The sequence below is a fragment of the Hypomesus nipponensis genome, chromosome 19 (genome assembly GCF_054491055.1).
Source record: "Hypomesus nipponensis isolate SF chromosome 19, ASM5449105v1, whole genome shotgun sequence".
Classification (NCBI taxonomy): Eukaryota; Metazoa; Chordata; class Actinopteri; order Osmeriformes; family Osmeridae; genus Hypomesus; species Hypomesus nipponensis.
In genome coordinates, this window is record NC_140379.1 from 15,682,501 (window position 1) to 15,700,512 (window position 18,012).

General features: G+C 46.4%; 1 protein-coding gene across 1 annotated transcript in view; it reads left to right on the top strand.

Annotated features, from left to right (window-relative positions):
• sox6 (SRY-box transcription factor 6) overlaps positions 1-18,012 on the top strand; it is a 151,727-nt gene that overhangs the window by 63,441 nt on the left and 70,274 nt on the right. The window contains exon 7 of the mRNA XM_084682643.1: positions 10,603-10,692. Within this exon, the coding sequence (XP_084538769.1) occupies positions 10,603-10,692 (90 nt within the window). The remainder of the gene's footprint in view (positions 1-10,602; positions 10,693-18,012) is intronic.

The window sequence follows — 18,012 nt, forward strand, 5'->3', positions numbered from 1 at the left end:
GATTACAGATTGTAAAATCTGTGCTGATTGTAAACTATGCTGTCATTTTCTTCATCCAAACAATTTTTACAAGTAGTGTAAGAGTAGCAGAAATTCAAGGACCGTCTGTGACATTGCTTGGAAAAAGGGCTAAACAAATTATAATTGATTTGTTTGGATTTATAGACACATTGTTGCGTCAATCGCTACTGCAAACTGATCGAAGAGAAACAATGGACTTTAGACTACACATAGAAAAACAGAAACAGCCCTGCGATAGTTTCTATAGACATTTTTCATTGTGAGCAACTCTTAACACAATTCTTCTGGAGAGTACCTTGAATGTTTTGCATATTTTGACAAAAGGCTTCATGAGAGAGGTGCAGTATAGTGCAGCAGATGCTGAGTGCTGCACAACACCCTCTGTTTCCTGAATAGACATTGAAGGACAGAAGCGTAGACAGGATGTGAAGATACGGAAGGAGAGGAGAGGAGAGAGGAGAGAGCAATGGAGAAAGGAAGAGAAGGGCTGAGAAGACAGGAGAGGAAAGGAGGAGAGGGGGGAGGGAGCAATGGAGAGGAAAGGAGTGGAGGGAAGAGGATAGAGGAAAGGAAAAGAGGGGTGAGGAGAGGGGAGGAAAGGAGTGGAGGGGAGAGGAACTGAAGACTAGAGGGAAGCACTGAAGACGAGAAGAAAGCAGAGGAAACAGCGAGGAGAGGAGATCCGAGGACAGACGAGGAGACGGAAAGAAAGGGAGTCGAAGAGGAAAAGTTCATTTTGCTCTCCAAGCATTTAATGGCGCAAGTTCTTAAAAGTGACCTTGTGGGGTGTAGGGGAGCTGAGACTCACAGCAGCCTCTTCCAGCTGCACACATGGCAGCCATCGGGGGCACAATCACGCACAGTCCCAACACCTCAGGCTCGGACATATGTTGAGTTTTATTTCATTCTTCTGACATTAATCCTATTCACCAGCTGTTCTGCCAGCTGCCACTCTCCGGCTTAAGAGGAGATTGCAGTTTTGGGGGCTCTGACTACTGGTTTATCTTGGCTCCTCATCTCCTCACTAAGTTTTGATTGGATTTTTCCCCCTCCCTCTTCCTTCTCCAGGTTCCTTGAGTTGCATTCCTTCCCTCGCTATCTATCTTTTTTTTTTCTTTTCTTTTTTCAATTTCTTCCTTTTTTCTGTCCTCTTCATCCTTCATGTAGTTAAGAGGGCTTTAGGGCTGTGTTTTAAGCCTGCATCCAAGCCTTTTTCTGGCCAAGGGCCTTTGGAAGATGTTGGTCTTTAGGGCTGTAGTGGTGTTCCCTGCCGGCCTTCCAGGCTGATACACATGTATAATTCACTCACGAGTCTTTCATACACACATTGCCTGTCTCTTAGCAGGGTGCTCTGTGGTCTGCTCCAAGGGGGTAAGGTAGCTGGCAGTACCCTGCCACGGTGCAGGCTAGCCAGCTGGGGATCCCCAGACACACCCCTGGTCTAGACAGGTTGGAAGGAGCAGAGAAATCTTTCCCTGTCATACATTCTTTCTTTCTTTCATTCTCTCTCTCTCTTTCTCTTGCTCTCTCTCGCTTTCATTTCTGTCTCTCCATCCATCCATCCATCCATCTCTCTCTCTCTCTCTCTCTCTCTCTCTCTCTCTCTCTCTCTCTCTCTTCTCTCTGTCTCTCTCCCACCCCCCACTGTCTCTCTCTCTCTCTCTCTCTCTCTCTCTCTCTCCCTCTCTCTCCTCTTCTTTCGCCCTGGTCATCTAGAAGCGTTTAAGATCCATCGCAGCCCTGCTGCGTCTCAGCCTTCATAGTTAAGGTTATTGACATATTGGCTGTGACATATTTCACCTTTATGTGCATTGTCTGGAAGCATTTCCCAGTGTTCTCCATGTCATTCCTGCTGAAGTACGACCAGCCGTGCCACAGACCGGCCCTGCATGAATTGATCATCGCTCACCACTCACTTTAATAATTCAAGGCTGATTGCCAGCGAGTCCCGCAGTAAAATGGATCGGGGGAGGTCACATGGTACCCGGCTAAGGAGGTGAGGCCCCTTGGGAACGGTTAATTCATATATGCTTGATAGACACGTGTCCTATTTAGAGAGGTCAGAGAGCCCACAGACGGTATGGCTTCCTGGAATGGCCAGGTTAGTGCCCCAGGCTTAACACCTTGCTTGGTTATGGACGAAGAGGAAGAGAGGGAGAGGAAGACGGAGAGGAAGACAGGGAGAGGAAGACATGGAGAGGAAGACGGAGAGGAAGACAGGGAGGACAGACCAGTGTGGTGTACACAGGCCCTGTCCATTCAGTTCACACGTCTTTCTTTCTCCATCACCTTGAGGCCATCACTAGAACATGCGTATGCCTTCTCGTGTCTGTGTGTCTGTGTGACCTGAAGACTATCTGGCTCTGTGTGTGTGTGTGTGTGTGTGTGTGTGTGTGTGTTTGTTTGTGTTCGCAAGGGCGTTTGCACACAAAAAAAGGGATTGCTCAGCTTTACCCTCATGTGATTAACAAAAAGCCTCCTCCGACCCCTTGACCTGGGAACAGGATCCTCAACCCGACCTCACCCTTCCTGTCCACCAGCCAACCAGCTTACCAGTAAACCAGTCGGCTCTCCAAGCCACCCTGACGGCTGCGGATACCAAGCCGACCGTCAGGCAGAGCGAGAGGGAAGCCTGTCCTCGCCCTCAGCCTCTCACAAGGAGCTGATCCTTCTCCGGCTCAAGCTCAGGTTGGCCCTATTTATAGCAGCTGTTGACAAGGCTATAGGAGAGCCTACAGGTGACTAACAGGGATGCTCACCAAGTGGAATAATGAATAGTATTAGGTGTCAATTAAATCAAGCCCTTTCCTCGAGGTGCAGGTGCTCCACAATGTACTGACACGTCTCAAGGAGCCAGGCCTCTTCACCCATGCATGCAAACGCCGCCATTTGCATATTAAAGAGCTGAAATTATTTAACTGAAGCAAAAAAGTCTTCTGGAAATGATCGAGGTTATTAAAACTGTTGACAGGGAGGGAAGGTAATTGCCTGAAAATGAGCAGCGACGCCACACTGTTGTACACAGAACGTGTTGTTTTTTTTCTCTTCTTCTCTCCCTGTGCCTCTTTAGCGTTTGCATTGTGCGGCGTCGCCAGGGTGTGTAACCTATTACGTTCAGATTGCTCCCTTGCAATTAGTGCCCTTTTTGTCCTGGCTTCAATAACGGCATGATTATGGAGACTTCAGGAGTATTTGCCGCATCCAACAGCTGTTGTCTCCAGCACTACCGGTGGAATGACAAAACATGTTTTCTCACCGCATTTCACTTTCCTGCCTGCTTCTCGTAATTATTGTGTTTTATTTGCTGCGATGATGGGGTCTTGTTTTTAGTGCCTCTGTGATTAAGATATTCAGAAGGTTCCTTAGAGTTGGTGAGAATCTTTTTTTTTTTTTCGTTGTAAATGCCGACTTTTGATTTTGTTTTCCATACATGGAAGGGTAGATTGGAATAGGAGAGACAATGAAAGTAGTTCTCCATTGTCTCAGAGTGTGTCTGACTTTGTGTGTGTATCAGGGTTGAATATTCTGGAGCAAAGAGGAAATGGAATGAGTTTTTTTAATTTGGAGAAGAGGAAAATATCTTTAGGAGTTTGGTGTGCTTACTAAATGAAAAATATGTCTTTTATTCTTCAAACCTTTCAATTATTGTGCCTGGCCTCAGCAAAGGTTTTCATTCCATCAACCTTTCTTCTCCCATTTTTATTAAAAGCACTCGAAAGTGCTCAGAAGGTAATGATTAACCTAACTTCAACTGTTTGCACAAGTGTGTGTCCTCCAACTCAGCCCAAGCTACATGCTGAATGACAGTCATCCTTCCTTTCAGATATCCTCCCTTCATTCCACTCAACTCTTTCTTCCCTTTTCTGACTCTTTTTCTTGCCTCACCGCTCTCTCTCTCTCTCTCTCTCTCTCTCTCTCTCTCTCTCTCTCTCTCTCTCTCTATCTCTCTCTCTCTCTCTCTCTCTCTCTCTCTCTCTCTCCGTCTAACTCTGTTAGATGTCTCTGTCTCTCTCGTAATTAAACATACCTCCCAGCCCTCTGCATCGTTACACAGCCTGTGTTTTTAAGCCCCCTTCGTTCAGAGGAGGAAATTATTTATATGGTCTTTGTCAGTTGATCATTGATTTGGTAATTACGTGTTTCCCCTGGAGGAACGGGCCCGCTGATATACAGGCCTGATGTAGAGGGGGAGGTGTCCAGTTTGCTGGGAGTGACAGATTTGTTCTCTGGCTCTACCAGATCGCCCAGCTTCCTCTGCCATACAGTAGTCTGTCTGATTGTCGGACACAAGCACACCATCCACCCACCCAACCAGCACTGCTTGCATTCTAAGACCTTCTGCAGGTATCCGCCTGGAGACCATTGTCCCAGCGGTGAGGTGAGCGAGTGTGGAAGCACCGAAGCCACAGAGAGACTGGGGTAGGACGATGGAACGAGGAGGTGAATTGGAACTAAGTCCACCTTACGTGAGGGTAGCATTTTGGTTAGCTTGAGGGCGAGAAGGTTTTGACTCCCGTGCTGTCATGGGTAGTGGTTTTCCGGAGTGTTCCGTCCCTCCATCATGGAGGGAGGTGGGGGAGGAGGATCCTTCCTCCCTGGTCGGGATTCCAGCAGAAGTGAGTGGGCTGCAGGGTGAAGGTTTTAGGAGGAAGAAGAGGCAGATGTTCTGGCTTAGGGAGACTGGACATCGCTGGAGGACACTGTGTCTCACACACACACACACACGCACACACACACACACACACACACACACACACGCACACACACACACTTCTTACACTTCTCACACACACACATTCCACAAATTCCCCATGGGTATGAATAAAGTAGCCATCTTACTACCTACCTACACACAGAGATACACACAGGAAGGCATGCATTCATACATTTGTATGTTTGTACTCATGCCTGCTTACACACACACACCCACACACACACACACACACACTTGCCTGTCAGCCTGACGACCAGGGGGAGGATCATCCAGTATCAGGACTCTGGGACATCTTTACTGTAGTGGAGCTGGTTTGGATGCACATGAGCGTTAATTCTGATAGGCTTTCATTTGATTTTGATATGATTCACCTGGGTTTCAACCCTGATTAAACTCACTCAGCCTGCCTCAGTAGTCATTGTACCACATTCATCTGCATCATGTGGCAGTTATACCCTAATTCCATTGGTATGCCCTTGGTCAATATCCCAAAACCAATTATAGAAGGCATTTGAAAAGCAGATAACAGCATATCATGAATGTTTCAGATTAAAAAAAAAAAAAAAATTATATGGACCATTTCAAATCCAAATTGACAAGATTTGATTTCCTTGTTAGTGTACTTCATCCTGGCTGTCTGTTGCTCTCTGATGTGGGCTTAACCACTGCTTGCGATACTACTGATGGAAGCACTCTGTTTAAGGCTGCAATAAAACAGTAAATTAGCTAACGACTTTCCCTTAGCATTGGCCCTCATGCACAGCTATTTACGGGCCCAGCGTCTACTCAGTTTATTAACAGTAACTTATTACAATATGCACAATAAAACACAAACTCTGCGTATGGATAGCTTTACAATGTCGAGGAGAGGTACAGCAACTGACGGAAAGAGTGGGTGTATTTCCTCGTCACCTGAAGACGGGTTAGCAGTGTCAGGAGAGACTGTCAAAGCCAGGCCGCCTGGCTGTTTAACTGCTGTGGTTTGTGTTGAACATGGGATCCTGGCAGGGCTGGGCCTCAGGTGCTGGGATCTGTGTTTATACCTAAACCCGGCCCAGATGCGCCTCCACACTCACATGTATTAGCGCTATTAGCTCTGTTTGGAAAGCAGCAAAAGACTGTCTTATCTAGCCGGCTCATCTTCGCTGGATCTGTCTCAATCCGCCTGCCAGCTCACCCACATCACAGAGATTATGGGATAGCTGTATGAACACGCCACGTACCGCAGATTACAATGGAGATTGCGGATAAAGATCATTCAGTTGTCGGTATCAAGTCATTGTTTGGGAGGCTTTAAATGTTTCTGGGTTGCAACATTGGTGCTTCTTTTGGAGACAACGAGAGGCTTGTTGGGGGCAGGGGGTGGGGGGGGGGCAGTACTGGAGGGCAGTACTGGAGTCCTGAAGAGATGAAATACAGGGTACACAGACTTAGACTTGCTGAGAGGGATCGTTAAACCCCTCTCTCCTCCAGGGGAACATGTTTTTGGACACAGTTTTGTCTCGTACGTTGCTATCAGCGCTAGCCCCGGAGCAGAGGGGGCTGCTGCCAGGCCAGGGCGTACCAAGGGGCCTGCAGTATCACCAGGGGCCTGCAGTATCACCGGGGGCCTGCAGTATCACCGGGGGCCTGCAGTATCACCGGGGGCCTGCAGTATCACCAGGGCCGGAGGAAGTCGGTCGGGGTCCAGTGGGGCCGTCCGGGCTCGCTGACAAGCCATGCAGTCTGGCACGGGGACTCTGGGAACATATAAATAAGAGTTCCGATAAGGACTATTGTTTTCATTCCATTCTCATCCCCGTCTGAATGGGACTGCTCCAGAGAAGAACTGCGCTCTCTCTCAGAGGAGAGAGGGAGACGAAGAGAGAGAGGGAGAAACTGAGAAAAAGACAGAGTGAGAGGGGGGGAGGGCAGCAAGGGAGGAGGGAAAGAGGAAGAAGAACAGAGATTTAGGGGGGCCCCAGAGGGAAACAGAAAATAAACTCCATGGATTTTTTAATTTTCTCATTCCAGAGCCAACGACACAGCATAAGACTTAATTTGCTTCTTTTGACTTGATGTCGGTTTAAAGTAAAACAGAGCTTTTCCAAGCAATGGCTGACACACACCCAAAAGTACTTTTGGAAGTGATTTTTAACAGGCCAACCACTGTGTGAAAAATAAATACAAGTAGCAAGCATGATCCCATGCTGTCTTTAGCATATTTGTTTCAGTCTCACTCAAACTGAAAGCTGTTCAATACATGGTCAGGACACCAAGCTGCTTCCAAGCTGCTTTCTAGCATATTCACCTGGTAACTGTTAGACCGACAGATGAAGTGTAAATCAGAAGTCTGGAATGAGATTTTGTTTGTCTGAATTGAACCCAGCACACCTTTATTTCTCCCCTCCTGTACATCTGAGTAAGACAGTATTATTTGGATATTAAACAGTGTTTTCATTGGCATGTTTCAGCTCTCTCCAGAGAAGACGGACAGGAATTTGAGAAATTAAAACAGCGCTCCTACTATTAATCTAAATTCCCACAAAAAAAAGGTTTTAGCCTTTATAAGGGTGCTTTGAGACTAGCCAGACGACAGAGCCGTGTGTTTTCCTAAAGCACGCCGGCTTCAGCTACCATGTTTTCCGCCAAACCCAATTTCGGGTGCCTGTTCAGTTCATGCAATGCGAGCATTTAGAGGTGTTGCAGAGTTATTTTATTGACTAATCCTGGCCATTATTCACCTCGCCCAGGTGGAAGAGAGAGAGAGAGAGAGACAGAGAGAGAGAGAGAGAGAGAGAGGGGGGGGGGGGGGGGGGCAGGCTCTGCCGCCACATTCCAGCTGCCGCCTCTCCTCTCCCCTTGGACGGCGGGGCACGCTTTGTCTGGCCCCCGGGCCGGAGATGGTGGGATGGAGCGAAGTGAGAGGAGACAGGGAGAGGCCGCTCCCAAGGGAAGGAGATGGGAGGAGGCGGGCGAGGGGAGGGGGGGGTGGGCAGAGGAGGAGGAGGAGAATAGGAGCTGGCACCACATTATCTCCAACAGCGGTGGGTGCATTCCATAATGCGCTGGAGGAGCAAGGGATCAATGTGTGCGTGGGCGTGCTGGGGTGTGTGGGTGTGTGTCGGGGTGTGTTTGTCTGTGTGTTCTAGTGTGGGTTGACTGCGCTTACGTGAAAGCATGTGAATGCAGACAGCACATACATTTGTTGTGGAGAGTTTAGGGTTTGTATTTGATTTTTTACACGTCGTCTTGTAATTTAGTACACTGAAGATTTCAGTATGTGTAGAGGAGGAGACATGACTGTGGTGTGGATCTGAAGGCCATGGGGGTTATGATCCAGGGAGTGTGTGCTGATGAGCACAGCCCGGGTGAGCTCAGCCCCTCCCCCCTGAACCCTGTTGACCCCTGTCTGTCTGTGATCTCAGTGCCAGGCAGGGAAGCACACACACACACACACACACACACACAGCTCCCCCTCTCTCAGGGTCAGGGGGACAAACTGTGAGTTGGGGATTGGAAAGTCAATAAAGCAGAAGTAATGTTATAATGACCTGAGCTAGAGCTGGCCTGTCAGCCCCCACTGCATGGAGGAAGTGGACAATCAAACAAAATGGCCACTCTGCTTGATCTCTCTGAAAGCCATCCTTAAACAGGGCCAGAGGAGCCATTGACCCCCTATTACTCCTTGTTCCTCTGAAGTCAATGTGTTTTCACAGAGAAGCTATCATGTTGGGTTTGTGCAGGCGAAGGGCGAGCACGTTTCTGCAAGATAAAAGGAATACTGGCTTGTATACATTCTGAACTGTGTAAATCTCCCCTCTGTTCTGGGGAGAGAGGAGTAATTACTCAACACGAGCCATCTATGGTAGTGCACGTGTCAGCCACATCGCTCTCTCTCTCTTTTTCTCTTTCTTTTTCTATCGTTCTCTCTAGTCCTTTCTGTCTGACTTTCACTCTTCTTTTTACTCACCCTCTTTTTTACTCTCTCTCTGTCTCTCTCTCTCTCTCTCTCTCTCTCTCTCTCTCTCTCTCTCTCTCTCTCTCTCTCTCTCTCTCCTTCTCTCTCTCACTCACTCGATCACACCCTCCATTTATCTCTCTCTTCATCTCTGGTGCCTTAATGCATTTCTTTCCTCTTCAATATCATGTGATAGTATATGTTCAGCATCTAAAACAAGGACATCAGTCATTAAATGCATCAGATACTGTGGCATTGAGCTGAGCTCACACTGACCTAGCAAGATTATTTTAGTCTGTGCGCTCCATTGCCTAAAGAGCACATGATGAATACAATAACCTTAAAACACAAAGCACTTGTAAGAACAAGCCAGAAGTCATCCAGGACACTTATGTGCTTATGAATTGTGCCCTTTTGTTGGCAGAGTGCATCCACAAATGAGCCCTTGTCAGAGAAGTGGTTTAGGCCATTCCGTGCATTGCCCCAGGGTTCTGTGGAGAACAAGAATGTCTGCTTTTGCCTGTGGCCTTTGCCCCTGTTCGGGGAGAACAATCCCAGTCTTACACTGCATGATGTCATCCCCAGGCCCCATCACAACTGTTTATGGCCTCATGTTTACATGCAGCAACTATTCTAAAAGCTAATGCTAGTTCAACGCCCTAAAATAGCTATTTTTACCACAGCAAGACAAGAGAAAAGGCTCCACCAATGCTAGTTAAATATACACAGTATATACTGGATATGTAGATTTGCATAAAATAGCATATGTTATGGCTAAATACTGAAAAGAAGTCCAATCTTAACCAGCAAGCAGGAAGGGGTTTGAGGGCAGTCGGATGCTGTCACCTGGGTGCTGTTAGACTGCCGTGGTGTCAGTCTGGATAAGGGGGTTCATGCTGAGGGCAGCATGCCTGGGAGACAGTGCTTGAGGCTGGGGTTGGGGGGTGGAAAGATGTAGGGGAGTGTGGGGAGCCAGAGAGAGGGATGGTGGTGTTTGATGGGAACAGGCTGACCCCTGAACAGCGCCGGGCCGGCCGAGGCCTGGATCGGCCGGGGAAGCAGTGTGTTCTTTATCAGCGACCCCAGCGACAGGCAGCGGATTCCAGCCATTCCACCTCTGATTCATTGTCCGCCGGACAAATGTTAATTGTTTTCATCACCGGCGGCTGTGCGATGGGGTTAGCTGTACCACATCTCACCCTTTACCTCCCCTTTAATGTCTGACTCTATGCTGCTGTACCGTCCCTGTAGCATCTGCCTCCCCCCTCCCCTCCCCACACACACACACACACACACATCCAAGCTCTCGGTCTCAACTCCTGCCTCCATTCTGTCATCATACAAGTGAAAGTAGATGTCAGACTGCGTCAATACCAAACAAATTCACACTAACCTGTGAGTAATCCCTTAATTTGTAAGTTCCGCTCTGATTTTTTCCTGGATCAAACACGACAGCTATTATTTGCATCAAACTTGAATTTTTCACCTGTGTTGAAAACACCTATGGCGTATAAATGTATGTTAACATGTGCAACTGTGGTGCAGTTGACACAGTGTTGATTGGTCTTGTTTGGATTGCGCCCTGAGATCTTCTGCGTGTGAACAACTTCTCTGCTCATGTGAAGGAGCATGATACACCTCCCTTTTACAAAGTGGCCCTCTAAAACACAGTGGGCGATTCTACTCCACCACTCGTAAACGACGAGAAGAAACATCTCTTGGCTCTTGTGCATTGTTCCACAAATACCAGTAATTAAATTTAGACAGCAATGATATGAATGAAATGGGAAACTTCTGAATGTTATTGTGAAAATGTATTCAAATAAAAACGTGATATGATATTCTGTTGTTTTTAGTGCAGCGAAAGGGAATTGTAAACATGTCAAATGAAGGCCTTTTAAAACGTTTGTTTTTCTTGTTCTTTCAGACTCCTCTTGCATGGAGAAGCTTCTGTCCAAAGACTGGAAAGAGAAGATGGAGAGGCTGAACACCAGTGAGCTCCTGGCTGAAGTGAAAGGTAAGTCTCCTGACTCTCCCTCCATTACCATTTCTCCCCTAAAACCAGGTCCTGTGCGTGCCTAACCCTATGTTACTGCAAGTCCCTCATCCCTAGCTGACACACGGTGTCCATGCATCCAAGAAACAGCCTTGCGCTCGGAAAGGAGACAAAAGCTTTTCCGTGTTTCTTACTGTACTTAGTTCTCTCCCCGGCCATAATGCCCCTCTCCAGAACACTGCATGCATTCGAGCCCACTCTGTCCTTGTAGTCGTGTGTGTGGTTCAGTCTCACGCCGGCCTTCTGCCGGAGTCTGTTGTGAGACCAGAGACACTGACATTGGCTCATGCCGAGTGTTCGTGCCGATGCGGTAATGGTGGAACACAGCTTGAGAGCCAGAGTGTGTTTGGTGTAAACAGAGCCGGGGCGGAGAGGAGAGGAAGGAGGAGAGAGGTAGAGAGAGAGACAGAGAGAGGGAGAGAGAGAGAGAGAGAGAGAGGGAGAGAGGGAGAGAGAGAGAGAGAGAGAGAGACAGAGAGAGAAAGGGAGAGAGGGACAGAGGGAGAGAGGGAGAGAGAGGTAGAGAGAGAGAGATTGAGTGAGAGAGGGAGAGAGGGAGGGAGAGAGAGAGAGAGAGAGAGAGAGAGAGAGAGAGAGAGAGAGAGAGAGAGAGAGAGAGAGAGGGGGGGGGGAAGTGTACCTACTCGTCAGCTCGCTCACATCTGAGAGGAATGTGTCTGTTGTGGAGGTGAACGCCCCGCGCAGAAGCTCGGCGTGGCACGGTGCAGCACAGTGCCAGCACCCTCCAAATCTCTGTTTATGATGGGGGGGGGGGGAGGGGGGGGAAGGAGGGTGAGAGGGAGGAAGGGGATTAGGGTAGGAGGAGAGGCAGGAGGAGGGAGGTGTGGAAGGAGGGGGAAAGAGGACAGGGAGGGCTGGGCGAAGAGGGAGTGGGCTGGGAAGGGGTGCCACTCCAGTCCTTAGCACTGACTGTTACTAAGAAGGTGTTTACGCTGCCTTGGAGGGCGGCCCTAAAGCAGCTGCATGATAACACCAGGCTCCTGCTGTCTCCAGCTCGCCTCTCTGATCCCTCACATCACCAGGCCCTATGCCCGCTCCCTGGTGCAATTCCATACTTTAAGAAGACATTGTCATATGCACTGTTCATGTGCATTCACATCAAGCAAGATAAGTTGAATTGGTAGTACATGCATGATTATGCGACAGTAAAAAGATCCTTTCAAACAAACTGATCACTGGCATCCTAAGTCCAACGTTTGTGCTCCAGTCATGCTTATATTGCAACCATGCACTCTCTCTGTAATGGCTCCATTTCTTTTGCATGGCCGGCTATCATAAATAATATTTGCCCTTGGTTTAATTATCGGATTACATTTTCTCTGTGTGCTGAGAAGGATAAAAAATATATAACAGTTGAATGCTCTAATAAGTGTATTCATCGTCAATAACCCAAATGAACTGATGGTATAAATCAGCGCTTGGTAAACTAGATTCATTGTACCTGCCCTTGTATATGCCACTATAGATCAGAGTGCAGTGGACAGAACGTCTCAAATGATTGAGGTCTTTTGAAAGCAGATCTATTTAAATTACAGGGCATGTTTCTGTCTGATTGATGGGAGGGGTGAGGTTACACTGTGGTGGTCCACGCCGTGCCAGGTAGGGAGGCTGAGGGTAGAGCCAACATGGGCCCCCCTCTCTGTTAACGCACTCTGAGACCCAGTCGAACCCTGAATCCACGAGCTAAACACTTCTCCCATCCCACCGCTTCCCTCAGGTTTTTAATTAGCACGCCATTTCATACGACTGTAGACATTTCAAAGGGCTGCTTTGTGCACCCCCGAACAAATGTCTCTCTCTGCGTTTGAAGTCGCTCTGATGTAAATACTGGCAATTAAAAAGAAGCCCAGGGTTGGAGACACGCAAGGTCCGCCTAATTAAAACACAAACAAAGGCAGCCGGCAGAAAACACCTCATGATTAAGATCTAAAGTGTTATGATAAATCAGTGGCTGCATTAATTGTTAGGTTAAAATCAATGCAAAGGGCAAGCCCTCCTGGAGCTTGGGATGAATGCTGGAGAGTCAGAAATACAGGTTGACATGCACAGATAAAAGCTACCTACTGCCAGACTGGCCTTGCTGCGCACTCATGAAGTCTTCTCAACCAATAACATTGTGTTCCATACCTAGGCCTCCGCTGCTGTCACATTGTTCCTTTTTTACTAAAGGTTGCTTTAGATGTAAAAAAAAAAATATATATATATATATATATATATATAAAATAAGTAAGCGAATAATATAATGCAAAGGAACTAAATGGAAAATGCACTTAATTTGTAGGTTTTTTTCCTGCTTCTAAAATCTTGCCTTTGAATTAGTGCCAAAGAATCTCTGAGTCTTGTTGTTCCCTTGCCGTTACAAATGTTCTGCCTTGCGGAAAAGTCAAGGGATCTTTTTTCTCAACCGTGTTAATGACAGAGGAAGGAGGAATCTGTTTGTCTGAGGTGGGAGAAAGGAGTTTCCAATTGGAAGAGAAAACAATAGGTGGAACAAAATTTGACTGAGGCTGAACCCATGAAAAGAACAACATTCTTCTGGCGCACCTGTGTTCAAACACGCCCAAACCCCTGTGGTGAAAGAACACATAACAAACAAAACAAGGCTATCAACGGCATCAGACATTTGCTTTCTTTTATCACCTAGCCAGCACAACGAAACCACCCATTTACTGTACTCCCTCACATGACACATTGGTAATTATACAGTATTGTCTCGTGGTTTCTCTTCTGAGAAGAGTTCAACAGTGGAAGCAGACTCCCAATACAACTCTGAATGACCAGAGACACAGACCACAGGCCAGGACAGGCAGAAGAGTTAAGTGAGACACAGAGAATGGAGGGATTTGTGTTTTATGATTTCAAACTTTTGTTTACCTGTAAATTGTTAGGGCTTAGCTGCGGGAGGGAGTGAGGGAGGGAGTGAGGGAGGGAGTGAGGGCGGGCGGGCGGGTGGGAGGTGAGGTAGGAGGAGGGGGAGAATTAGTGACGGATTGCTTTTCAGCAGCCGATTTGAGATGTAACTGTTTGTTTTCTTACCTGAGCTTAGCTGTCAATCAAGAGGAACGGCAAGGGGGGAGATGAGATCTCCTGAACAAAACCACAGAACGGGAGAGGGAGGGGGGGCGGGGGGGTGGAAGGGCTCCAAACCACAAAAAAAGTAGCAGAGATCAGGAAGGGTTGATGGGGTGAAAAGAAAGAAAGAACGGGTGAAAGAGAAAAAAAGAAGAGAGTGGAGGTGTATGCACAGACAGAGGGAAAAAAAGGGAGGGAAAGAGAGAGTGGAAATGAAGAGAGATAGATACCTAAGTATGATATGGCAGCCTAGACACGACACTGGTTTAATTACAACCCTCAAAGCCATCTCTGTCTGCAGGGGCTTGCATATGTAAAGAGCATTTTGTGTAAAAAATTGTTGCAGAGACCACTCAATAATTAGAATGTAGCTTTATTGATTTCTGTTTGATTTCATAATTTTCACGTCACATACGTGTGTGGTGGATGTATGTATATATTTATACATATTTGTATAAAATAAAATGACCCTTGTGTGTGTTAGAATCCAGGTGACATATTTGATAAATGATTGTGGAATTTGAATACATTTTTCTTAGGGGAAAGACCGTGGAGTGGAATAAGCTCTGTGTGCAGTGTGTCTTGCATTCAGAGTCAATCAGGGTCTTTTAGCTGCATACAGTACACACTGCAGTCCTGTTCAAGTTTCCCTGTGGCAGACCAGTGTCCCAAGCCAGAGCTCTGGAAATGTTTTTTGGGAAAAAAAAAGCTAAACCATTTACTCAACTGAAGAAAAAAAAAAAATGTGGTTGCTAAATTGGTACACAAACTACATTCATTCTTTCTCTTGGAAGGTTAGATAATTTCTTTTTTTTTTTCTTTTTTTTCTTTTTTATAAATGAGGCTCAGCATTGTACATTTGTGTTAAAATGGCTGCTCAAATTCCATACACATGAAAATCAAGCCTCTTGCACTTTCATAATCAATTTGAGAATGGCGTCTACATGACAGTGGTGGGGACCCTGCGTGCAGCCCTGTGGCAGTCAGATAAGTGGAAGCTTTTTAAAAGGAGAGTGAGGGGAGGGGGGGTGTCGGCAGCAGCCGAGACTGATTTGAAGTTTCACCTACCTGGTCTGGTTTTTCTTTTCTTTACTCCTGCTCCACACGCTCACACGCACACACACACACACACACACACCCCCACACACACACACACAAACACATGTTGTGTGTGAATACAGAACATGTACTGTTCAGGCAGTAATGTTTACTTCAAGATATGATTAAATTCAATTTAGCATCCAGCTTCATTCTTAATGTCTCCAATAAAGCTGAAAATGACTATAGAGATATATGACCTCAAATATGTAGCTAAACACATGCATACCCTAAGGCATATTTTGCAGCAGCGAAAAGGGATTTTTGTCTTCTTTTGAAAACATTGTAGCATGCTATTTTCTCACCTAGTTTATTTTTGTTGAAGCACCTAATAGTGGATCCTGTCCATAATATGCAAACTGAAAATAGAGTATAGATAACGTTGTGTTAGAATGTGCAGTTCTAAGATTGCTTGATCTTTCGGCAGATTAAAATAATTACAAAATAAATGTAACATGAAACAAATCAAATATAATAATATGAATATTTATTTGCTTCTATTAATTTTTTTAATCAATCTGATAAACAGGTTTGATAATGAACAAACACACACACGCACATACACACATGCAGTACATACATACACTGATATAGCTCTCCATTTCGCCCAAGTGCCACAGTTAGCATTTTTCAACATCAGTGGTGGACTGCTTGCCCTGTGCACCCAGGTGAAATATGTGACACGGTAAATCATTATTCTAAGGGAAGCATTCACCAGATGAATGTATGGGAGAATTGCAGTTTTTTCTCCTTTTAATGAATTGAGGGATTTAGCTGGTGATATTGGCAGCAGAGAGAGACCCCCAGTCTGTGTTTGTTCTCCTCTCCTCTCTACTCTCTCTGTGGTCACCTCTCTTTTCTACTCCTCCTCTTTCTCCCCTTCCTCTTTTCACGCTGCTCTGCTTTACCTGTACCATCAACCTGCCCATTGAATCCTTCTTCGGGTTTCAGTCAAGTTTGAATGGTTTCCAAGGACAAGTGTCACATGTTGTGAGCGACAGTACAATTAATCATGTGAGCAAAATATAGATTCACCTCAAGGAATCACCAGTAAGCCTTACATTAGCAGATATACACCTCTCACTTAAGGAGTGCACTGAATGGAATATTTATCAGGCTCCCCGCCGCAAAGCAAATTGCATCCTCACAGCCGTGTAATACTGCTTAAGCTCTGGCTGCCCTGGCTGGGCTGGGTTAGTACATGTCACGCTGGATTTACCCTCGCACACCCTCCTGGGCTCCCTCCCCAGCCCCTGCCCCATCCTGGAGCCCCAGCCCCTGTCCCATCCTGGAGCCCCAGCCCCTGTCCCATCCTGGAGCCCCAGCCCCTGTCCCATCCTGGAGCCCCAGCCCCTGTCCCATCCTGGAGCCCCAGCCCCTGTCCCATCCTGGAGCCCCAGCCCCTTCCTCAGCCCCAGCTCTGGTCCAAGCCCCACAAAGAACAAAAGGATTTCCTTTATTCCGATGTGGCTGGAAAGTAGCAATAGATTTTTTTTTAAGCGGATGTAGTTCACAGCAGTTACAGAGCACTCTGTAGCCTTAATGAAATACATATACATTTCTTGATTTGATCCAAGTGAGAATACTTTTCTTCTCTCTCAAGGTAGATTTTTCTGGAGGCTTCCTCTTCTGCCAAGACATTCATCCATTATCATGTGGATGCTGGTGAGACGGGTCACAGTGAGGGGGTCAACGCTGTAGTCATGTAGTTCATGGCGCATAAGTTGGTTTTCTGAGAAGGTGCCACACATTCTGGCGAGGTCACCGCTGTCAAACAAAGTCCGCAGTACCTCCCATTGCACGTCCTCAACGGCCGAGGGATCAGTTGTGTTGTATTATGTAGACGGCGAATAAGATCTCTGAAAAGCCATCCTCTGAAGTGTTTAGTTTAGAGGTAAAGCCTTTTTTTCTGAGGAGACCTCTGTGTTGTCAGGCCTCCCTGTGGTGTGATCTGCTCAGGTCTTGCTTCCATCTCCAGCACTTGATGAAGTACCTCTTCCTGATGTCACAGATACACAGTGAAGTGGCGGGCCTTTCACATTATCATAATTACACTGAAGAGGGAAGCTTCCTCCATCGTTAGGTTATTAGCCGGCGTCAGTGCTGAGTGCGAGCCGCAGACTGGTAAAGTGGGCTTTTATTAATAACCCCTCCATGTGTCAATCTCAATCAAAACATTTCGTAAGAAATATCCTCAAGATGTGTGTACAACACTTGTGGAGTCATTTGACAGTGAGACTGTGTGATCACAAAAAAACTGAAAATACATCGCTGATACATGTTGGTGCTGAACTGGAAGCCTTTCACGATTGATGGTCATGTCCTCCATATGCTGACATGTGCTGGTGAGTCCTTGCTCACGCTTGTTAATGATGTTTTATTGGCAAGATTAACAGCTTTTATATCATGGTAGGGGCAGCAGGCCAGGTAAAACAGCTGTTGCTCATATTGTCTCAGGGATAGGGCACCAAGGCACTTTACCACCGTGTTACTAGAAACACATATGGCCTGCAAGCACTCTGGAACAAGTCTGTATGTGAGTTCGACACCAAAGTTAAGCTTGGTAAAATGTGTGAAGCCATAAAATAACCTCTTGTGATCTTCCGCACAGCCAGCTGTTTTACACTTTGCTTTTGGACTGTTTAGGCTGCAGAGAAAAATATGAAGTCATAATGTTAAGTATCTATGTCAATTTATTGACAAAGTAATATATTGCACAATTCTATTCCAAAGCTGTTGCCTATAGGAGATAACATGAGAAACATTGATTGTGCTCTGACAGATATAGTGATGGAATACATCACTATTTAAGCTTCTTTTTGGCAGCAATTGAGTATGTATGGTTGTGGTAGTTTTTATTTATCTGAAACAACAAAATGGACATGGTTAGATAACTACTAGAGTCATACAAGGGTAGCACGTTTGATGCATAGTTCCAATGATAATCCTTAGTGTATGTCTGTATTCTGTGTGTGTGTGTGTGTGTGTGTGTGTGTGTGTGTTGCTGTACGTCACCTGTAGTACTCGATTTCTCTCTCTCTCTCTGTCTCTGTCTTTCTCACACTCCTGCTGTCTTCGACACACACACAC